Here is a 25,411-nt window from a genome sequence, read left to right as displayed (position 1 = left end):
AATAGAGCAGAAAGGCTACTCTGAATGAAGCTATTTGAAAATTTGTTTATATGAAGCATTTGTAAATCCATGAAGGTCTCCTGGCATTTCAGTATTGCTCTTTCTGTCTTCCTGAATTCTTTCTTTGATACAGGACTGACGCTGGCAAATGTACCACAGGTTTAAAGCCTTTTTCCTTTAGTATCTTCCTAGTTCAATGTTTCGGTTGTTTTAGAGAATTCCTAATAATAGAAGTCTCCTTTTTTAGTTTAGATAAACAAGATGATGAAACAGTTTACAGAATATTTTGAGAGAATTCTTAAACAGTTACTAAAGGACTGGTTTATAGTACCATCCTGTACATGTTTGATCAGTAAGCCTCATTGACTTCAATAGGACGTATTCTCACCTAAATCGCAGCTGAATACCACAAACCAAATGGATTTGCTTTAATTTCCATCAGTAAAATCTTTAAAATGTAGGTCATTTCAAAGTGTTAGCATTCTTACTAATGACTGACTTAATCTTATACAAATTTTTCGGAGCCCCTGGTGGCACAGTGGGTTAAACCTTTGTGCTGGTAGGACTAGTTGACCAACAGGTTGGCTGTTCGAATCCGGGTGACGGGGTAAGCTCCCGTCTCTCGAGCTCTAGATTCTCATGCGGGGACATGAGAGAAGCCTTCCACAGGATGGTAAAACATCAATCATCTGGGTGCCTTGTAGTTTCTCAAGTAGCTTCTAACATGAAAAAAATACAAATTATTCTGTATTAAGATCCCTATATTACTATGTAGTGTTAGAATGCGCTTTTATTTATCGAATGCCTCAAAAATGTATTTCTAGACATTCTTTATTTAAATTAGATTTGCAAAAATGAGGTAAAGAGATGCAGTGTTTAGATCGTAAAATATAAGAACTTTTTAGTTATGTAGAATATAAAAATGTTTTGAGATATAGATTTCACCTATTCACACATATAGGTCTTTATTTTATGATGTGTTGGAAGCTTTTTATGATTGAGTTGGACAAAAGCAGCAGGGGAACAGACTACTGAATATTCATAGCTGTTAAAAGTTTTCTAAGCTCCACCAGAAGATGAAAAGCTGAACATATATGCATGCTGTGCATGATATGCTAAGCTCTGCCATGCTGTTTCCACTAGTTTCTCAATTTTCAATTGGAAAAACCCCTCTTCCAATGTAATTCATTTCTATATTCTTAAACCTAACTCAGATCAGCAACTGTGGTTACCTGATTTTAGCTGCCTGGGATCAATATACCATGCCATAGTTCTCACTTACCCATCTTCGTTTAAGTCCAGGCTTTAAGTATTGAGCAGTACTGCCTTTGTTTATTGCGTGTTTTTAAATATTCAGATAATAACAAAAATTGTAAAATCTCTGTGTTATACCTATATGCTTCTGATTAGTTTGCTTCAGGACATAAATAGTACTAGATTAAAGGTTGCACATGCTGTTACAGTAACATATTAATAACTATTTGGAAATCTAATTCTTCCCCATGGTAAATCCTTATTCTACATTTTTTCCAAAGATTACATTTTAATAATTTAACTTGGCAAGTTTACCATATGCCCAATAGACTTCAATTGGGAAAAGCCACGTCTTTGAAAAAGAAAACAACCAGCAAAATGTTTACTTGAATTTATCAAGATTTATGCTTACAACATTTTTGTCTTCCTAACAAGCAATGTGCTAATTCTTTAAATGGTCAGACATTCACTATTTTCTGGCCCTTAACTACCACAAGCAATCATATTTGATGCCCCTTAATTAGAGTACTTTTTTTTTCTTTTCAGGTTCTTTTCCACCTCAGCAATCGAGACAATACATTTGCTTACCATGCTAAGTGTTCTTTTGCATGTAAATTAATCTTGATTCAGTTTACACTGTCATGCTGAGTGGTACAAATTGCCTATAACAATAAAACAGCATGAGTTAAAAATAAAAGGGGGGTGGTAAGGCAGATTGAATGTGTGCCGCACTTGATAGGATGTTACTTTGCTTTATGCCAATACATTAGTCAACGATAATGAATCTTCTGTTCTGAAAAGCATGGTTTAGTTGATTTTTTAAATTTTACTTCAATGGAGCAGTACCTTGTCTTTATAGAACAAGTTAGACAAACCATTAATGACAAGAGTGTTAAGGTTAAATATGAAGCAATGCATTCACTTCTCTGAGTGCTATCCATCTTTCCATTTACAGGAGCTTGACAAAAGTACTGGCTTTGTACAACATTTCCTTTAATTACATGCTGCGGGAAACAGGCTTTTAACATCAACATAGTTGCATTCATTTATTCAGCATTTGCTCTTCAATAGAGCTTAATGGAGAAGGTTTAAACCCTTAATGAGTACACACATCTCTCAGCAGTGTTATGTCAGTCCTATGCTTAGCTTAAAAGCAACCTTAGACTGCTTGTGTACTTTTTCAAAGCCATTTCCTAATGCAAAATTTAAATGCATCCACAACAGAATGTACTGTTCCCAGCTAAAGTTGGTGTTTTTAAAGGCACATGATAATAATGGGTTATTGCATTTAAAAAAAAATAAAACAGTTTAAGAAATATTCTGTTTTCTTTATCATTTCCTCTGCAGACATTTATACTAAAACAAGTTAAACACCACAGTAATCATACAAAGATACATGTTCTAGTGCTAGATATTACTGTTTATTACTTGTTTGCTTAGGGCACATCAGAATGGCCCTTGGGGTTGAAATTGCATTTGCTTCTTCAGTACATGTGATCCCAATAGGCAAAGGGCATATGTGTCTCAATTCCTTGCCTGTCTGCACAGTAAAGTCCTGTGGCACATTAATTTATTATGGCAAGAGCATTCCGAAGGCAACAGTCCTACTACATCACATGCATATTGGGATAGAAGTGTTAGCCCTGTGTAACACCCCATTGTTTTATGCATTAACATTTGTTTTCATTATTCTTTTCTTTAATTACATAGTTGCTGCTTCAACGTTTGTGAACCTGCCCCAACAATGCGTTACTCTGTTGTCAGTGTTGAATGTTGATGAAGTTTGGAACAGAGGCTCTTCCTATTAGATCATTCTCAATAGCTATAGTTCCCCATGATCTTTATATATAACGTGTTCTTGCTGCATCTGGGACTTGGTGTTTTGCATTTTACTGTGAACAACTGTGAAATTCTAGAACAATGCCTGAAAATAGAATCACTGTCTAATTTGCAGTAGAGCTTATTTTGTGCTTTTGCAAAGTATACATAAATGCTTTTAAGAACAAACCTGAAATTTAAACTTTTGGAAAGTTTCACAAACTCTAAAATTCACTTCATGTATACAAAGGATTTGTTTTGTCATTTCAGGAAGGCTAACTGGTATGAATGAAACATCCACTACCATCACTGTTGCACCACAGAACTCCACTCCCTTAGTAATAGTGCAGAAAGTGGTGAGTGTAGCCAACCTTGGTGTGGTTCCTTCTGGTGAAGATAACATTCACAGGTAATCAAAATATACCGTTTCTTTAAAAACTTCAACAAATACAATGCAGTATTTGTAATTGTGTATATGAATGGCAAATGGGGGCCTCATTTCAGAGTAGTTAAGAAAATCAAATTTCCGTCAGATATAGTCTTAATGTACTTGAGTGGCTGATACAAGCATTGTTTTTTCTTCTTCTTATCATAAGAACTATACCCTCTACTTAATTTTAGCAGCCACTTGCTAATTAATATTTATTTACTATATATATTTTCTCTGTGTATCTGTACCCATATTTTCCCACTACCCTTTAAATTATTTTGCTGCTTCAAATTGGATATATATTGCCAAAATAACATATATTATGTAGGATTTAGTATCATAGCTGTCTATGTCAGGAATTCCCCAACATTATTATATATATGACTTTGTATGGTATCATATTGCTGTTGTTCTTGCTTTCTTTTTTTAGTTTTTATGGGAATAAATTATTCATGTCTATTGTGGAGAAATTGAGAAGATAAACCCATTTCCTTTATTTTACTGAGGTTGATGGTTTCTTTTCTTCATTTTGCAAAATCAAAGATATTCAGGTATTCAATACAGTTTAAAACCTTGTAGGTCCATTGCTTAGGAGGAGGAGGAGGAGAGTGGGGGGAAGAAGAAAAATGAATAAGTGAAGTAAAAAAAATCTAATAAGTCTTGTGTCCCCATAAAATTATTTATAATATGTTCCTAAGGTTACCTCAATATGGTATCACCTTTTCTGAGAATGTATGTGTGTTTGTTTCTGGGGCGAAAATCAGAAAAAACCTGTTTTTCCCCCACTTCAAAATTTACCAAAATTTCCATTTATTTGCCTCACTCAACATTCTTGTTTCTGATGGAACTTTGTGTATGTGCTTTGCTGTGGTTCATTTCTAACTGTTCACAGAACTAGATTACTGTTGCTCAGTTATTTAAAAAGTATTATCTGTGTATTAAGAGCTGAAAGACAATAAAACAATGAACAAACCACTGTGAATGAAGCTTCCAGACTGAGATTGAATTAAATGTCAGGAATGCATAAAGAGAAGAAGAAATAGGAAGTTGTACTCAGAAGAATAGTCATTCCTAACAGCTAGTTAGGAATATATACTATATTTTACCATATAACTGAGGTGGAACTTGGGCAAGCCCAAAGATGTGCTTGTTTGCAGTGAATTCCAATGGTAATACATTTATGGAAACCGAACTGTTAGGATGTGAGGTAGTGAGGGAAGAGGTAAGGATATGAATACAAATAAAGCTGTGGATAATGGCAAGGAAGACAAAAAAGGGGAAAATAGGAGAACATATATGTAGGGGCAAGAGGCTAAAGTACTTGGGCTGGGGAAAGGAAAGAGGATCGAGAGAATACTTTTTGCTAGACATATGATTCTGAGAAAGAAGACAAAGTTAAAGGAAATCGTGAAAGCCAGCTTTGAAATAAGATATAATGAAGATTGATACGTACCTGCCTACTTCAATAAACATACATTTTCTTCATAATTTCTCTTCTTTGAGAATGACTTTAAAAAAAAAAAAAGTGGGTGCTATTCACCATGATATTTAAATTAGGGATAGACAAGTGCAACAGATTTAGGTGGCAATTTTCTGTTCCTGCAATCCTCTAGAATCCAGAGAAAAAGCCAAAAATGTCTCACACACAAAAACAAGGAGGGGCACACTTTTGGTTTTAGAAGACACACTTTATAATATTAACCTGTGGGGGAGCACTTATTAAATGGCCAAATTTCCATTCCAGTGTGTAGACACTTCCAGAGACAAATACTCTTTTTGTCCATGGACAGAAAAATGTCAGTCCCAGGAGTGTAGCGGGGTCACAAAAGCAGAGGAGCCCACCTACCCTGGTTTAAATATGATCAACACACATACCGATTAGTACAGAGAAACTTCTTGTTTGGATTTAGGCAATCTATTTACGTTGTAAGAAGTTGTTCCTATGATCATTTGTAAATTTAAGATAGTTTCCTCCTCAGTGCAGTTATGAGTAAACACATTGCCATATTAAATATGTTCATCATCACAGGCCAACTTCAAAGGAAGATTTGCATCTTATTTAATTAGCTCAAGACACCATAAAATTAATTATGTATGTATGGGTCTATTAAATCTTGAAAGCTAGATCCATTCCAGTGTTAGGACAGAAGTTATGTTTTAAACAGTAGTTCTACTGCTTATGTCAAAATGAGGGAGACTATGACTGATAACCCATGGAGCCTCCGGTGGCACAGTGGGTTAAACCCTTGTACTGAAGACCAACAGGTTGTAGGTTCGAATCTGGGGAGAGCATGGATGAACTCCCTCTGTCAGCTCCAGCTCCCTATGCAGGGACATGAGAGAAGCCTCCCATAAGGATGGTTAAACATCAAAAACATCCATGCGTCCCGTGGGCAACGTCCTATCAAGAAGTCAGTCTAATGCTCATTAGAAACCTACCCTTTTGTAAGGTAAATCTGGGCCCACCCATTGGGAAACCAGTGGACAAGTTTGCACCTTCCTGACTGTATCAGATCTATAAATGTTTAAAAAGCAAAATCATGTCATCCCTCAGCTTTTTCTTCAACAGGCTGCCCAGCCCCTTCTATATTTCCTTATGGGGTGTTGTTGTTGTTGTTGCCCTTCTATATTTCCTTATGGGGTTGTTGTTGTTGTTGTTGTTGCCCTTCTATATTTCCTTATGGGGTTGTTGTTGTTGTTATATAAGGCACCCAGTACTGAACTCAGTATTTTGAATGAGGCCTGACTAGTGCATACTGAAATATTATTTGCTTTCTTTGCTGCTGCAACACATTATTAGGTCCTATTTGGGTCATATTCAGCAATAATCCTTAGATCTTTTTTGCATATATTACTGCTAAGCCACATATCCCATATTTGTATTTTTGGGTTTTGTGGCCTAAATGTAGAATTTTACTGTTATCTCTGGTGAATTTCATTCTATTAGTTTCTGCCCACTTTTCTAGTTTATCAAGGCGTACTCAAAAATGTATTTGACTTTAAATAGATTGTATCTTATAATAATTTAGTAATATAGTACAGAAAGCTATTTTTTAAACCAGGGTCAAACTTTTCTGAATCTTGAATATGTCAACATTCTCAAGTAGGTCGTTGCCTCTGTCTGTTGTAGCAAAAAAGAACTGTGTTGTTGAACCTTGAAGATTGATGAGCTTCTGTACAGGGTTCCAGTACAGAAAAGCTTATCCAAACCAATCTTGTTGTTATTATGTGATAGACTCCAACTTAGGGTTGCCCTAACATGAGGCTTTCTTGGCAAGAGTTTATTCAGAGGAGGTTTGTCATTCCCTTTCTCTGAGGTTGAGTGTCACTCACCAATGGTCACCCAGTGGCTTTATGTGGGTGGGTAGACATTTGAATCTTGGGCACCCACAGTCTTAATCTAACACTGAAACTATTTCACTTTGCAGATCTTCAAAAGAAAAGCTATTGGTTATCAAAGTGCCACAAAACTCTTTTAGTTTGAAAATACCAGTACCTATTCTACATGTTCGTGATGAAAAAAGTAGGAAACACATGGGCTTTTTAAATTAAAGACCTATTAAAATTGCTGGGTTGTTTTTTTGTAGTCGACTTGTGACAATTTAACTAGCGCAACCTTTTGTCAAGTTTCATTCAATACTTATTTTTCTTTGAATCTCTCTCTCATTCTTTTCCCAGTTGCTTCCTTGCCAAAAAAAAAAGGTGCGCAGAACATGATTGTATGTTTGTTACAGGCTTACTTGGCTTTTTGTCAAGATGTAGGAGTACCTGCGTAATAATTTAAATTTTAATAATATTAAAACATATATTAAGTACAAATTGATTTTTTATTTTTAAAATGCCAGCTCACTTGCTTTCATACTTTCTTAGAATGATCTGTTCTCAGACAACCATAATCACTGTTTAGATCTCATAAGAGGAGCTATGGTCAAAAATGAAGGAAGAATTTTCACCGAATGAAGGAGTCCTGTATGTGTTCTTATTCTGTGTAATTGTGATCAATAAGATTCAGATACCTTTTTAGGGTAGGTCATTTGATTCATTTTAGGACTAAATTTCTGAACTCAATGTCCTTATTTTTATAAAGTAATTGGTTTCTGTTTGTCTATGATAATGGTGGTTATATTTTCCTTTATTTTATTTTATTTTAAGAGGATAGCAGAAGCAATATTTTGAAAACATTTGATATTTTTTAAATGTTAATAGACTTTAGATTATCTATGGCACCAGTATGTGGAAGACCACGGATTAAATTGTTCTATTATTATTCAACCTAGATTTTTGCAGGAGCAGTATGGGTTGTATCTGGTTATCATAACTTAATCAGATTTAAGAGTGAATCCTTACCTTTTTAGTATTGTGAGAGAACTTGCTTGCCTAATCCAAGTGGGGAAGAAGCTATGTATCAAGAAGATAGAAAGAACAAGGTTGTTCTATTTTTGATTGTCCAGGGAGTCTTTATGGTTTAAATACTGTAATTGTTGCATCTCATACCACATGACAACAATGGTAAATTTGTCATAGCCAGGAGGGGATGATATTCTTTGCATTAAAAAAAAACCTTCATTGCTAATCATATATGATGGGATTAGACAATAGACTTTTTTGATCACCCGTGTTCAAGTTATCTGATTTGGAAAAATGTTCTGTATATGAGCAGAAGTAGAAGAGATGACTGAGATTAGCTTCCAATCTTGCCATGTACAGGCAGTCCCCAAGTTATGAACAAGATGGTTTCTGTATATATAAGCTTTGGATAGCATAGAGAAAGGCTAACATTTCACCTCACTTTCTGTCCCTGTGACAATTGGATTTTGAAAAATTTGGGTTGTTGTGGAAATAAAGATTGGTGATGAAGCTTCACTGGAGACACCTTTTCCTATGCAAAATCTTCCAGGAGTGAATTTCCCTTCCTAGGGGTAGATTTTTCTAGCTTTCTGTTGTCTCACCCCATTTGTAACTATGAATCATATGTAAGTTGCATGTTTGTAACTCGGGGACTGCCTATACACAGATTCTAGGAATGTACTTTGAACAGGTGGGACTAAAACAAATGTAGCACCTTGAGAAACGATGTGCAAGCTTTATTTAAAAGGGGGAAACCATCGTTCTTGTATTGTGAAACGCTAATGCACAAGAGATCGTAATTATCATGTTATTACAACATTTCAACTTACATTCAGGTCTGGATTTATTTCTGAATTACATGTTACCTTTTGGAACTAATAACTAAATTGTTTGTATTGGCCTCTTTTGCTGGGCGTGGCCACAGCTGAATAGAGTTCTTAATTAGATTTGTTACAAGAAAGATGTTAAAATAATAGGTTAAATTGCATTAGTTTTTCCCATTCATTGTGTCTCATATTGAAATGTAAACTATAAATGCCAACTATATTCTATTATACATATGTTTGTATATCTTTGTGCTCAAATTAATAGACTTTCCTGTGGAAATTGTGAAACTACTTGTGGTATAAGTATTTTGGGGAAGCAGTATTTGATCTGCAATAGGGCTGGAACTCAAGGTGATGTTAGTTTGCAGTTCTCTTCAGCTGTACATACAGCGAATGCTGGGGAATTAATGAAGTTTTAGTCCACCACTGTCTGGCAGGCACAGTTTGTTTACTACTGCTCTACAAGAACAAACTGATAAAGAGAGAGAGAGAGAGAGAGAGAGATTTCATTCAGTGTGGCCATTTTAGTCACTACCATGGGTCTGTAGCAGTACTTAGTAATAATTAGCAGACATTTCCTCCATGGAATGGAATGACTCTCAACTTATCCATAGGTCATATTAAAAAAAACAACTTTTTTTTTACCCAAAACCTGTCCTCAATCTATACATGAGGTCGACATATGCATGAGCATATACAGTAGGTATTTTGCTTGTCTTAGAAGTTTATATACATTGAACCATCAAAAAGTAAAGATGTCACTGTCTTAGCACTTTTGGATTTTGAAGTATTTTGCATTTCAGAATTCCAGAGAAGAAAAACTCATCCTGTTTCAGCTTTTAATACCCGGAGTCATGTTTTTAATTGTGTCAAAGTCTCATTTTATGAGACATGTTTGGTGTCACATGCCCACCATTTCTGGTGGCCGCAAACAGATTTGATATGTCATTTTAAGAGGTTGAGATGATATTGAATATAATATTAACTTTCCATTCCCTTCCATGATATGACATGTGCCATTTTGAATTCCATTCCCCAGTTCATAGGGATCCTTTAGGATCTCATTCCCCCCCTTGTTGTGAAGGATGTTTTATGGTCCCAATAGAGCACAGATGTCAAACTCAAGGCCCACAGGCCGAATGCAGCCCAGCACATCCTTTTATGTGGCCCGAAAGGGTTTCAATGCCAGGGCAACATAGTTACATTTACACAGTCTTACAATTACAAATGGCCGTTTGGAGGCAACTGTTATACTGACGTGGCTCTCAGTAAAAATGAGTTTGATGCCCCTGCAATAGAAGAAGACTAGACAAAGGAGGAGCACATAGAAGGAGATAAAGGGAAAACATAATTGAGGACAACCTTGCTGGTCCAGTGCATTCAACATACTTTCACTCTATATTCAGACAGCATCTCTCTATTTAGTGTGTAATTCCATCCATTCAGTGTCTCCTCTGAATGAATGCCTGGAGGAGGTAAGGGGCTGAATGAGTAAGAACAAATTGAAACTGAATCCATACAAAACAGAGGTGCTTACCATCAAGGGTCGTAATCTTGGGGTGGAAGTGTGTCAACAAGTTCTGGATGGGGTTACACCCCCCCCCCCCCCCGAAAGACTGTGTTTGCAGCTTGGGAGTACTGTCCCTCCAAATGTCAGCCCAGGTAGATGCAATGGTCAGGAGTTCTTACTATCAGCTTAAACTGGCATGCCAGCTGTGACCCTTCCTAGATTTGGAGGGCCTTAAGATGTTAGTTCATGTGCTGGTACCTTCAAAGTTGGACTTGCAATGTGCTTTATATTTGGCTACCTTTGTACCAAGTTCAGAAACTCCAGTTGGTTACCAAATATTGAAGTCAGACTGGTTACAGAAAACTTCTAGGAGTGAGCATATTACACCTATCCTAAAGTCACTCCACTGGCTACCAATTAGTTTCCAGGCTAAGTACAAACCCTACATAGTTTGGTTCTAGGTTACCTAAAGGATCACCTTCTCCCGTACAATCCGTCCCGCACGCTGAGGTCCTGAGGGGATGTTTAATTCAGCCTGCTAGAACCTGGCTAGTAACTGTCACCCAGAGGACCTTTTCATCAGCCACCCCACGACTGTGGAATGACCTGCCGGCAGAGCTCCATAGCAAAATGAACTGTTGGAATTAAAAAACCACCTAAAGACCTATTTCTTCTGGCAGGTGTACCAAAACAGTTTTTAAACATAATTTTTAAATACGTGTCAATTACCTCTATGTTTAGTGTATTTTAATACATATTTTATAGAAATACGTTTTGATATAGTGTCTTTTATAGAAATACATTTTAATATGTGTGTCTGTAGTATTTTGACAATGTTTATGTGTTTTAATTATTCTATAACCCGCCTCGAGCTACAAGGAGAGGTGGGTCAGAGATATAATAATAATAATAATAATAATAATAATAATAATAATAGGAAAAAAGGTTTATTATCCTAACATGGATGTTTTTATCTTTGGAGATGCTATTTTATGTGCAATGCAGTCGGTTTCCCACCTGTATCCTGCAATACAGCTGCCCAGCAACACAGGGGACTTCTTGTGTACCTTAACTATTAATGAACAAATTTTCTTTTTTTTTCCTTTGGCATAGAATGGTCTGTTGTTTCTGTTGATTTGAATCCCTGTTACTCCCGAAGGTTTGAATGCTCACTTAAGATCATGCCCTTCACCAGGCAACAATGGTTATATTTCTTCCATTAAATAGTGTTAGATGCAGAAGGATAGAAAATTGTGTTGGCTGCCTCTGTGGTTCAGTTGCATCTTATTTTCTCTAGCTTCCTATGTCATTTTTAGAGATTGCTGCATGTAAAGAATATTAAGAGCATATTTCAATATGTTGTTGTTGTGTTCCTTCAAGTTGTCTCCAATTACATCAGCCATAAGGCAAACCTATCATGGGGTTTTCTTGCTAAGATTGATTCAGAGGGGATAGATTGTAATATGCTCTACTCAGATTACTCAAAAGTTTAAAATATTCTCATAGCAAAGTTACACTTATGCCATTTCTAGAACATGTAAAGAACTCCTAAATTGGTGCAGGATGAATGAAAGCATGAGGCTTTACTGAGGCATCTAAAGTTCAGCAACGGCAGTCAAGAATGGCAATATAGGAGGAGGAGGTAAAGTTTAACAGAAGGTTGTCAGGATCTTAGAGGCTTCACAGAAGCAGTAGAAAAATTGTGCTGGTGTCTTCAGTTCAGAGTCTAGGAGTACTATACATCTGGTCTAATAAAAATAATAATATTTTTTTCTTTGTGGTGTCTGTGAATGCACACATATGGAGTTACTGTGCTTTCACAGGTTCCAACAGAAAGCTTTCCAAGCTATGATGTTTCAAATTTTGGTGGTAATCCCTCCCACTCCTCCCAGGGCATAAAAGGCACCCTGGCTCCACACTCCCCAGTTCCTTTTTCCCCTCCATGTAGCTCTCTTTGAAACTTTGTAGAGATGTCAATTACTCATTTCAAGCGCTGTACCTAGTGTGCATCGAAGATTCTGGACTCTGACGGGCACGCAAAGTGCTAGCTCTGTCTTGGAGAAGGCCATGTGGTTGGCTCCTGTCGCCATTGCCAAGCTATCATAACCCAAACCAGAAACAAAAGGGTAGCAAGGCTAAAGGCACTGTTATACGAACTGTCCTTAGCCCCCTCAACTTCACTGACTCCCTTGACCTTGGTGCCATCCCTGGCTCCATCAAAAATCTTGACTGCTTCCTGAGCGTTGAAGACCTTGAGACTGATGAGCCTTACAAATTGACCGCCCACCCGATGACACCCAGGCCCCTTCAACTTGAAGTTCCATGGTCTTGGCTCAGTTGACCCATTTGATCTTGGCAATACTGCCTTTAACATTGTCAGTGTGGATTGCATTCAAGCAGGCCCATGAAGAGTCCAGGAGGGCTCAGGTCAAAGAATCAAAGAGTTGGAAGAGACCTCATGGGCCATCCAGTCCAGTCCGTGGAGGGGTCAGTGCAAACCTCCTCCCTTTCAATCCCCCCATCACCAGGAAAATCTCTCAAGGCGCAGCTCGGGACACAAACTCAAGACTCCCTTCAGCCAGCCCGACCCATCCGTCCATCACCGGACTTGGTGGTGGAACTGCTTTCAGACGGAGAAATCCAGGACTCTCATCCTGCTCTATCCATACAGTCATCTGGGCCCCATCTAAACTGCTACTGCCTCCGGACTGAGGCCCACCAATAACTGTTCCCACCGCTGACCAGCACACCAGAAAGGGCCAGACAAACAACGTGCCTCACTAGGGTATTGCAAGGTTCTGCATCAAAGCAGGCCTTGAGAATGTCCCTCCCCCCCCCCCTCCGTGAGCTCCAGAGGCTCTGGTGGCACCCTTCAGGTGACCATCCTTCCCGGCAGTGCCATTGCCTCCTCAACCACACCAGTTGGAAGAGGTGGAACCTGGCCAGGACATTGTGGAATCTATCCACTTCTGAGTCCACCTATCGCTGAGCCTAAACCTCTTGCCAAACCCAGAGGCTTATTGCTTTCTCTGAACAGATGATCCGCATGGCAGACCCAGTGTTCAAAAGAGTCCAGGCCAAAGCTCCAACGGCAATCTTTCCGCCTTTCCTGCCATGCTTCCTTTAAGTCATTCAAGCTTTATGGATGAACCCATCTTCGATATCACCTACAAGGCACATCGAAGCCTGGTACCAGTCTGACAACGATGGGCAAGACTGGCTTAAGCACCACTCAGACCCTTATTTGTTGGTTGTTAAGGTGTCCCAATCTTCAGGAAAATCTGCTACATCTGCTGACAGAGAGGGGGGAAAGTTTGACACAGTGGACTGCAAGCTCTACTCTAGCACATCCCTGTTCACAAGAATTTCTAACTACAGGACCTGCATAGGTGCCTATTAGCAGATACTCTGGGAGAAGACACAACCCTTCTATGCCAAACTCTTAGAGGAAGAGCGAGTGGTGCTCTCGACACTTCAGCAAGAGGTGACCTCGCTTGCACATCACCAGATCAAGATGTTAAAGCACACGGCCGACACAGTGGGCATTAGGATTGCCCATGCGATAGCAATCCATCAACATGCATGGCTGTGTTCCTCGGGTCTTTTGACAGCATCCCATCAGGTGATCGAAGACCTTCCCTTTGATGCCATAAGACTAACGCAGGCACTGACGACAAATTGAAGTCAAACCAGGACTTCAAATTGCTAATGGCAAAGTGTGGAATGCCACCTCAGGCCCAACCACAGAAATCCCACTGGAACCAACACCAGTTTCATCAGTATAACCAGCACAATAATTGTCACCAGCATGGGCCTTCTCCAACCTCATCAATGTGGCAACCACGTCAACTTCAGCAAGGCCGAAAGCATCGACCCCACCTGTCTACCAATGAGCCTAAATGTTGAGTATGACTGCATCCAATGATGCCGTGTCTCTGTCGCCTACTGCTGTCACCGCCACCCCAAATCCACCCCAGCACTCGCCGGCATCACACCTCAAAGATCTCAAAGAAACCCCTTTCGGTGACAGCCTTGCATTCTACACAAATGCCTGAAGGAACATTACCTCAGATGTGTGGATGCTCGAGATTGTAGAAAGACCTCAGAAATTCAAGGAACTTCCTCCAACAGGGCACGTCATCAATACCCAAACCTCACAAACATAATCAAAGAGGTATGCTTGTTACTAGCCAAGGGAGCCATACAACCTGTCCCATTTAAGGAAGATCCAACAACTTTTTTTTCTCCAGGTACTTTACCATTCCCAAAAAGGATGAAGGCCTCTGCTCTATATTGGACCTGTGAGACCTGAACTTTTCCTCCTTCCAAAAAAATTCAGGATGGTCACGGTGCCATCAATTGTTCCCCTGCTCCATGAAAGGGACTGGTTTGTGACCATCAGTCTCCGGGATGTGTATTTTCACATCAGGATATGCCAGTCTCATCATCACTTCCTCTTGTTCCAGGTGCTTCATCACACTTACCAGTTCAGTGTCCTCCATTTCAGCTTGCCACATCTCCAAGAATATTCACATGTGCGCTGGTGGCAGCGCACATGCAGAGACATCACATAATACTTTTCCCGTATCTCAATGACTGGCTTATTGCACACTCACCAAACAGTCTCGACTCCCATGTGACACTCACCCTCTCACTACTGAACTCCCTCGACCTATGACTGAGCACTGAGAAGTCACAACTGACACAGATGGCATTGATAAAATTTATCGGCAAAGTGTTTGACTCTGTCACCCAGAGGACCTTCCTCCCCATGGAAAGGTTCTCAGTACTCCAAAAGGAGATAGGACTTTGTCGAAACCATCACTGGTCTGAGTCAAACCCGTTCAAATTCTCCTCGGTCATACGGCGTCGACAGTAGCAATCACAACCTTTGCCAGACTCTGGCTACGTCTCCTGTAGATGTAGTTTATCAACTACTTCAATCCAGCTCACCATCACAACTCTTGTTTTCTGACAATCCTGAGGCTGGTGTTGAAAACCCTTGCCTGATGGATGCACCTTGACAATATCTGAGTGCCTTTCCATGCTCCCCGTCGACAGTCACGATCATGACCAATTCATCCATCTTTGGATGAGGAGCCCACATAGAAAACTTGACAATTCAGACCTGTGGATACAAGAGGAGGTGACACACCATATAAATTACCTCAAACTCCTAGCGGTGTTCAAAGCACTTCAAGCTTTCTCCCACTTACTGTCTCAAAAGAATGTTCAAATACTAGCGGACAACATGAGGGCCATGTATTACATCAACAAATGAAGGCATTGGATCCAGAAAGCTTCTGCAGTTGACACTCCAGATTTGGGACTAGTGCATCAAGCACACTATAGCCCTCAGTGCCCTCACCTCCCTGGTGCCCAAAACAGCCTGGCAGATGCTCCCAGCAGGACATCCCTGTTTTTAGACATTAGTTCTATTACGTAAATTTGTTTGATTAACAATATCCCTTCACAGTTTCTGAATTGAGTGTTGAGTGGGTCTAGCCAAAATATATGCAGAAATTAGACCTTTTTTGTTATGCCACTCAGATTTCAAATTACCTAAATGTGGTAATTGTTATTACCTTCCTTATACTTGACTTCTAAAGTCAATAATGACCTTCAAACATTCTTTTGAGATAGTTAATGACCATCCAGTTTGAAACCTATGGCCTTCCAGTCCTCCCGTAATTAATAAAGCACCAGGACATTTTTGCCATTAGTTCTTAAGGAAATACTCTGTACATCTTTCCTCTAAATATAGAAAAATTAGAGTAGTGAAAATGGATCATTATCTAAGATATTTCAGTGGTAATGTTTATTTATGTTTATATTTTAGTGATTGCTTATTATGTTCTATAATTGTGGTTTGATTCTGCTGATTTTGTATTGTATTTTTACTGTATTTTTAACATATTGGAAGCTGCTTTGAGAAAAGCGGGATATAAATAAAGATGATGATGATGATGATTATTATTATTATCATTATCATGGCCATTGATGTGATCTAAATAATTTACCCCATATATTTTAATGTGGGCTGGGAAAGATGCTTTCAAAATATTTTGATGTCTGTGTTTCAAAACCTTGTCTGCTAAATATTAAATTACAACCTTTGCAGAATTTTACTGCTTACAGATTTCTGAAATCCAGATATCTTTAATATAAAAGCAGTATGATATTCCTTCTGTGTGTATGTGTGCACATGTATGCTATTAGGATATTTAAGCAAATTAAAGTAATTTTACTACCAACCTGTTTCATGTCCACTAGAGGACAGCACTGCTTCTATATCTGAAATTATAAAGCAAAATATGTTGATCACTTCTTTGTAGTGGAAATAAAAAGGTTGATATGCGCCAATGCTTTAGCAGGGTGCATTTCATGTTTGTAAACTAATTTCATCTCACATTAAACCACTTTGGATTCATTGTGCAAAATGCCTTTTTTTACCTATATGCTTAGTTTTCCAATTGAAATGTCTATCTGCTTTTGTTAGATGGAAAGTAAACAATTCCACTAACTTCTAGGTTGTCTTTTAACAGGGATGTACAAAAATAACTGATTCCAATCCTTTTTAATGAGAAAATGTCAGAGTAATATAAATAACATATTTAAAATACAAAATGACTTTAATTTTTTGATAAATGACAAATTGGGATTTTTTTTGTATTGTTAAAATGTATTGTTTATGCTTGTATTGTTTATGCTTAGATTCTCCATGTAGCTGCTTTACTTATATTGTGGTACATTTCAGTGGAAGAAGCCATGTCATACCCAGCAATTTGAATTAATCTTTTAGGTACATGTTATGAGGTTTCAATGTCCTGCTTGAATTGAGTGTTGAATCATAGCAACTATATTTTCAGCCTAAAATAACAGTGCATTGATGTATGTTCCCAGATCTTGTCTGATCTTGGAAGCTAAGCAGGCCAGCCCTGGTTTGTACTTGGATGAGAGACTGCCAACGAATATGAGGTGTTGTAGGCTGTATTGCTGAGGAAGGAACTGACTTAAAACCACCTCTGAATATTCCCAGCTAATGAAACATACTCAGGGTTAGCCCTTTGGCCATGCAGCAAGATATCCCCAATAAAAAATATTGTTCTTTTGTGGAATTTGGTTTAAGAAAACCCTGTGAATAATTCATGGAGTCACCATAAGTTGACAGACAATGTAAAGGCACATACACACATTTGTTCCCAGACCTGAATTTGACCAACATAGATAGGTAAGAAGAAATGGCTTCTAGAGGTGTAAATACGGGTTTTACATTTAAAACAAAATTTAAAATAGGCCAGGACAGAGATTTGAAGAAGAGACTCCACAGAGAAAAAAGCATCTTCCCATCTCTGAACATTAACATTAGAAGAGAAATATAAGATTATACATCCCATATTTCCTTGCTAACATATGGCAGTACTATAAAAATAACTTTTCTTAAGGTTTCATATACAGGTTGAGCAGCTGTTGTCTGAAATCCAAAATACTCCTAAATTTAAAATTGTGTGGCTGAGAAAGTGATAATTTTGCTTAATAATAATAATAACTATAATAATAACAACTTTATTTTGTACACCACCTCCATCTCCCCAAAAGGACTCGGGGCGGCTTACATTGGGACAAGCCCAAACAGCATAATTAAAATATAGCATATTAAATATATAATGCAACATAAAACAAAATAAGACAACAGCATTATAACACAAATATAAAAGCAAACATCAATCAACAACCAATGAGCTTACTAGTGGTTTAATGTACACCAACATTGTTCCATACACATCATTATTAGAAACATTATATAAATTTACGTTTATGCTAATTGTATAAGGTATATATGAAACAAATGAATTACACGTTTAAATTTGGATCCCACCTACAAGATATCTCATTATGTATTTAGATGCACATACCAAAATCTGTGGGAGGGGGGGATCCAAAATTGTTGATCATCAGCATTTTGGATAAGAGATTCTCAGTCTGTATTCTTATGTCACACATGATTCCTAATTTGATTGCATTGGGAATCTTATGGGATCACTGGATTGGTTTGTGCTGTGTTCATAGGTTTGTTACTGTTAAAGGAGATAGTCAGCATTGATTTTTTAAATGTTTTTGACTTAATACTATGCAAAAATCTTATACCGGCAGGCCGGTATTTGGGATTAGAAAACTAATTCACTAAATGTTTCCTACCCACATTAATTGTGCAACTTCATTGCACATTTGTCAACTTTGGGCTAATTATTTTTGTATAGCTTGGGCTGGGCATTGCATCTTGTGATCGTCTTTCTTACTAATAGGATTCTGTCTGCTTCATCAGGCAGCAATTGAAGGTTGCATGTACAGGGTAGGGGGAAACGGTTTTAGTATGAATGAACCATTGTAACAAGTTCTGGTGACTAACACATCTGAAGAGAGGATAAAATTGAACTGAAGACAGCAAAGACCTAGAAACAAGACTACTAAAAACAGAAAGCATACTGTAGTGCTAGTTGAAATACAGATTTGGTGGTAACTCTGCGAATTCATAACTTGTTAGAGACTGTTCTTTTAAGTGTTAAACTTTTTATTGCAAAATATAAGATTTCTATTCCTTTAAAATTTTCAGATCTATATTGCAAGAACAAAGTTTGTGGTCATTACTGTGCTTAAAAGTTTGTGATCATTACTCTGCTTTCTTTAGGCTACTGGCCCTAGACTATGAAATGGCCATATCATACTAGATACTACTATGTTGTAGATATTGCTTTTGGATTATTTTTGTCATAGTTGGATCCTCATAGCTATCTGGGAAAATTATGTAGCAATGTATGCTGTTATGACTGATGATATTTTTTATGACCATGAGAACGGGGGAAAACCTGTGTTGCATCTAGCCAGTATTTTGTTCTCACAGTCACCAGCCAGATGGTTATAGAAAGCCTACAAACCGGGCAAACACACAATTAACACTCCTCCCCATTGTTTCCCAGCAACCTCTATTGAGCAGCACACTACCTCTGATACTGCAAGCAGTGTGCAGCCATCATGACTATTAGCCTTTGGCAGCTTAGTTAGATCTAGAGGGGAAAGCATTTACTTTTGTTGATTAGTTTTGTTTTTTTGTTGAAAAGAGAACATGGCTTTATTGCCAGTCATAGTCATATTTATCCAAAAATAAATAAATAAAATATTCCTTTAAAGGGTAAAAATAAATTGGTTGGTTCAATGTATTCATTCATGATATGAAAAATCTATTAAATCAGCATCTTCATTAGGGACATTCAGAAAAACAACCAGGATAAACCATATCCAAGACCCATCTTGTCCAACCACAGTGACCTACAGCTAGGTCCCTCATCTTGCCAAGCAACTGGTGCCTACAATTGTATCATCTCTGATACTGGACATAATGTATACCTAATAAGTTTTGATAACCTTATCCCATTTAAAATTGTCCAAATTGGTGACCATGAGTATCTCTTAAAATAGGAAATCCAAAAATGTAACTATACACTGTATGAAGTAGTGTTTCATTTATCTGTCCCGAACTTCCATCAGTTTTGCTCAGTAGAAGACTCTGGTTACTTTTTCCTCCACACCATGCATTCTCAACTTCATGGAAGACTATCTCTTTCCCCAGAGTATGATAATTCTCATCCAGACTTGTCACATCAAAACATTACAAGCACATTTCTTCAATAGTGTCTGTTACGTAGACTATAGATAAACTGTGTGGGATCATAGCTGTTACTTTAAACCTGGCCCTGCTGTTGTTGTATATATTAAAACAAGTAGGGTATCATATCATACTGAAAGATTGCGTACACAATTTTACAACCCCAGCACCCCTGAAATTATCTACAACAAACTTGCCTATATGGCATATGTCTGAACAGACCGAGATACCTTTTAATTCCTCATTGATATCATTCCCTTTTCATTTCAAAAGGAAGAACAAAATAGACTATTCCTCCTTTGCTTTATATTTAATTGAACTAGAACAATGCTTGGAAAACTGGGTTAACTCCAACCTTGTAACCTGTGCTGGACAGGGTTACACTCCCCCTGAAGACACAGATTTGCAGCTTGGGAGTCCACCTGGACTAATGAGTGAGTCTGAAACTCCAAGTTTCGGTGGTGGCCAGGGAAGCTTTTGCACAATTAAAACTTGTGCGCCAGTTGCGCCCATACCTTGGGAAGTAAGACTTGGCCACAGTGGTCCATGCTCTCTTTACATCCCAAATAGACTACTGCAACGCTCTTACGTGGGGTTGCCTTTGAAGACTGTTCAGAAGCTTCAAGTGGTCCAGTGGGCATCAATCAGATTCCTTACTGGAATGGCGTAAAGGAAACATACAACCCCTGTTACCTTCAGCTCCATTGGCTGCCAGTCTGCGACCAAGCACAATTCAAAGTTTCATTAGCCTATAGAGCCCAAAATGGTTCTGGCCCTGTTTACCTCTCCGAACGCATCGCCCTCTATGAACTAGAGGGATTTGGGGGCTTAGGCTTGGTTGTGTTTTAATACTTAATAGTCAATATTTTAATGTATTTTTATAATCTTGTTGGTTTACTTATTGTTAATTGTTTGTACTGTGATTGTTTGTTTGTTGACATCTAATGATTGCCAGTTGTAAGCCACCCTGCTTTTTGGGGGTTGAGAAGGATGGGATATAAATGTTCAAAATAAATAAACCATCACAGAGGTTAAGATTTTCTGGGGTAGCCCTACTCTCGGTTCCACCTCCTTTGCAGGTGCAGTTGGTGGGTATGAGAGACAAGGCCTTCTCAGTGGTGGCCCCTCAGCTTTAGAACTCCCTCCCCAGTGAAATTAGATCAGCGCTCTCCCTCTTGGCCTTCAGAAAGAAATAAAAAACATGGCTGTGGGACCAAGCCTTTGTCTAGTAAAGTGATGCAGTGCCAGAAATGAATACGGAATATGTGCAATTCAGAATTAGAATGGCTTTGGATTACAATCTTGGATTATGTGATTTAATGTTTATATTAGGGTGTTTTAATTCTGTATTTTAATGTATAAATGTTTGTTTACATCTCATGTTTTAATATGGTTAATGGTTTTTTTTATTCATAGTGATACGTTATTGTTTAGATCAGTGTTTCTCAACCTGGGGGTCGGGACCCCTGTGGGGGTCGCGAGGGAGTGTCAGAGGGGTCACCAAAGACCATCAGAAAACATAGTATTTTCTGTTGGTCATGGGGGTTCTGTGTGGAAAGTTTGGTCCAATTCTATTGGTGGGGTTCAGAATGCTATTTCATTGTGGGTGAACTATACATCCCAACAACTACAACTCCCATGTGGCAAGGTTTATTCTCTCCAAACTCTACCAGTGTTCACATTTGGGCATATTGAGTATTTGTGCCAAGTTTGATCCAGATCCATCATTGCTCGAGTCCACAGTGTTCTCTGGATGTAGGTGAATTACAACTCCAAAAACTCAAGGTCAATGTCCACTAGACCTTCCCAGTATTTTCTCTTGGTCATGGGAATTCTGTGTGCCAAGTTTGATTCAATTCCATCATTGGTGGAGTTCAGAAGGCTCTTTGATTGTAGGTGAACTATAAATCCCAGCAACTCCAGCATTACCAAATGACAAAATCAATCACCCCTAACCCAACCAATATTCAAATTTGGGCGTATCAGGTATTTGTTCCAAATTTGGTCCAGTGACTGAAAATACATCCTGCATATCTGATATTTACATTACGATTCATAACAGTAGCAAAATTACAATTATGAAGTGGCAATGAAAATAACGTTATGGTTGGGGGTCACCACAACATGAGGACCTGTACTAAGGGGTCGTGGCATTAAGAAGGTTGAGAACCACTGGTTTAGATAGTATGCTTTGGTTTTCACATGTATGCTTGGCATTGGATTTTGCCATTATTATGTTGGAATTCTCTTTGAGTCCTCCCAGGGGTGAGAAAAATGGTATAGAAATGCAGTAAATAAATAAATGTAAGAGTTCAGAACTGCCTTGGCATTTTATGTTCTAGCCATGTCCCTTAGATTATCATATTCTGAATGTTGAACATCTATGTTAGCATTTCAGATATTAGGAAAGAGGTGTTGACTTCCCACACCCCATAATTATTTGTGACCAGTCCTGCTTTCTGCTTTAAATAGGTTTTTTTTTTTGTTTTGTTTAGGGCAGGGTTATTTTGTAACAATATAGTTCCCTATGCGATTCTACTATTCATCTGATTTCAGTAAGTGGCTCCAACATTTGTTCCCTTTACACACAAAAGCAATGTTAGAGCAGCTGGTATAAGAAAGCCTTTACTGACTTCTTAGTACCAAACAGTAGAATCCTCTTCTTAAATAGGACTTCTGAGGTATGTATTTCAAACTATTTTTTCCTTCCCTAATTGGTAAAGTGACTTACAGAGGCACCCAGCCAGAATTGGCCCTCATCATGCCTTTGGGGTTTGTTTGCTTTTATAATAACATTGACTTTATATCACTTGCAGTTTAGACTTGAACAAGAGTAAAATGAGCCTTGGGGCTATGCAAAACCATGGCGGCTCCAACTCCAGAGCTTTTATTGGGTGAATTCAGGCATATCTTGCTTCTATACTCCCATGATGAGTGTTAAACAAATAAAGAGACTAATAAGGCTATTGTTGACATGTTTGCAGCCTTTCCTAATTGAGGAGCAAAACTATAGATTTTAACATTTTGATAAAGAATACTGAATAGGATCCTTGAAGCAGTTGGCCAGGATTTGTGGTTAGGGTATGGGTAAAGGTGTGTCTTATCTAAAGAAAAGAAATATATTGCCCCATAAAGAGTGATATTATAGAGTGATTTCTGTTTGCCAAATTAGGGCAACGTCTTACAAGATTTTAAAGTTGGTATGCTTATTTATTTATTTTGAGGGGGGAGAGAGAGAAATTACTTTTCATTTAAAGGGAATCTGTTTCCTGCTGAAGAAGCTAATATTTTAATTAAGTCTGGAGTGAAGCTTTTTGAGTATCTGCTGATAAACTCCCTCTTTTATGTTGATGGTAATTAAACAGATCCCTAAGGAGCCCAGGAGGCGCTGCGCAAGACCCATGCTAATTGTCAGACATGAGACACTGACCAGTTGGTTTGTTCTTGAATAGCTGATGGTGTGCTGTCAGCCCAGCAGTTTTATTTTTATGTATTGTGAGGCGCTGTCAGGGCTAACTGGGTCCTATTGTGGCTGAAGATGTTGCGCAAATTGAGGCAGATGGCTCTGATTCAGACACGTGTCACTCAGAAAGGGAAGAGGGAATTGGCCCTGCAAAGTGGGGTCATGCGGGGTCACAGACCTGCTCTACACTTGTTAGTGTTTTCAAAAGCCCATGTGCAGCAACTTTGTTGGACTTGGGGAGGGGGTCGTTTTTTTCTTTTCTTTTTTTAAATGGGGGTGGTATGTTTTGTGCAACATGGAAGGATAGGTTATAGCCATCCCTTTCCATTCCAGTCTCTGGGGCCTGGCTGTGCATGCAGAATGAATTAAGCAGAGTGACAGAAGTTCATTGTCTCTGAAATGGCTTTTCAGTCGATTGCAGTGCTTAAAAGACTAGTTTTGCTTTTAATTCTGTGTAATGAGTCAGTTTTTCATGTCATGGAATTTAGTAATGGGGGATTAGATCTCAAGTTGCCTTAAATTATATGAAGCTGTTATTGTATATTTCATACAATAAAGTATATATAATATTAATAATTTGATTTTTAATATAAACTTGTTAATTTAGAGAACTTGTCATTTAATATGTGAGCCTCTGTATTGAATAAGACCGTTCCTTTGAAGCTGCATGTTTGGAAATGTGTATCTCTACAAAATGTTAGCTCTTTAATTTTTGATGCAGGTCATAGGATTGGCTTGTTATCATTTGAAGTAGCCCAGGAACAGGACAACTTTATTTGCTAAATAAAGGTCTATAAATCTAACTAACTTGCTTTTTAAGTATGTTTTTACTTTTTCTTCCTAAAGTATATTTACATTTCAGGATGTCTTTGTGTAATATTAGTTCATTAATGTTGCACATGAACCTTTTCTGTTATGGAGATGGTGCTTACATTTGTTAAACTTTTAACAAAAATGGCACTTGTTTTCTGTTTTCTGTAAGGTTGTAAACAAATTTTGTTTTCATCCCTAGGTTTGCGGCTAAAACTGTGCATAGCAGGTCACTGATGCTAGTCACAGTGGAGCTGGAGGAAGGGTCTACAGCGCAGCTCATCATAAACACAGAGAAAACAGTGATTGGCTCTATGCTGCTGCGGGAACTGAAGCCTGTCCTGTCCCAGGGGTAACCTGCTTACATCTGGACTTCAGAATCTGGCACACAACAAAAGTGCCTGGCATCCACTACTGCTGCCTTTCATTTATAATAATAGCCTTTCCATCTGGCATTGGGGGAAGAATACACTCTTGACATTCTTGTCTCCTGTTTTAGAATGCTATAGTGTGCATCTATCACACATGCAAGTGCTTTGCATCTTTCTTCCCTGCTTTGTAACCAAAGAAACATGTATTTTCTTGTCAGCTACATTCTTAAATGTTATTTGTGATGGCAGGGGGGAGACTTAGCTTGTTACTCTTTTCATCATATCCACCCCCCCCCCCAACATGCATTTCATAAAAATAAGAACAGACCAAGGAGTGCTAAAAATCAGCTTAATCACAAAAGTAAAATAAATTTTGCAGACATTAGTATCATATACTACATCATGTACGTTCATAAAATTGGATTTACTGGATGCGGAGGCCGATTGAGACAAATAAAATCTTGTAGTGTTTATTGACCAGCTACTGTATCTTTCTGTTCTTGAGCATCCAACTGTTTACCACAACTGCCATGATCTCTATTTTCTGAAAACCCAGATTCTAATAAAGTCATCTTTATGATATATTTCCTTATTTCTCTTTTATTGGACAGACCTTTTTTTAAAAAAATAATTAAAAAATAAAGTAGCAATTCAGCCTTGGTATTACTTGATAATCTCTTATCTTTTTCAGTATATGGTGTTGTAAGATGTATTTTGTGGAAGGGGAAGAATCGCCAAGAACCATGTGTAACACAGGTTTTCAAATCTTTTTTTTTTTTTTTACTTTTATAAGGTAATTACATTTAAGTTATATAATTAGCTTTTCATTTGTGGTCACAATTGTTTTTGTCAAGGTCTTCACTAATTAGTTTTTTGCTTCTTAATTCTTCATCTTGTTGTATTGGGGAAAACCCTCA

General features: G+C 38.1%; 1 protein-coding gene across 3 annotated transcripts in view; it reads left to right on the top strand.

Moving 5' to 3' along the window:
* The window catches only part of AP3B1 (adaptor related protein complex 3 subunit beta 1), a 156,644-nt gene extending 131,568 nt beyond the window's left edge, over nucleotides 1–25,076 (top strand). Inside the window, exons 26-27 of one of the 3 annotated variants that reach the window (XM_060761621.2) lie at nucleotides 3,343–3,481; nucleotides 24,326–25,076. In XM_060761621.2, the coding sequence (XP_060617604.2) occupies nucleotides 3,343–3,481; nucleotides 24,326–24,479 (293 nt within the window). In that variant the 3' untranslated portion in view covers nucleotides 24,480–25,076. Of the gene's footprint in view, nucleotides 1–1,800; nucleotides 2,519–3,342; nucleotides 3,482–24,325 lie in introns of those variants that run through there. The other 2 variants (XM_060761623.2, XM_060761622.2) reach the window with 2 other exon arrangements.
* Nucleotides 25,077–25,411: the final 335 nt, after the last annotated feature.

Source organism: Anolis sagrei, chromosome 2 (genome assembly GCF_037176765.1).
Source record: "Anolis sagrei isolate rAnoSag1 chromosome 2, rAnoSag1.mat, whole genome shotgun sequence".
NCBI classification, from domain to species: Eukaryota; Metazoa; Chordata; class Lepidosauria; order Squamata; family Dactyloidae; genus Anolis; species Anolis sagrei.
This window is presented reverse-complemented; position numbering and strand designations above follow the sequence as displayed.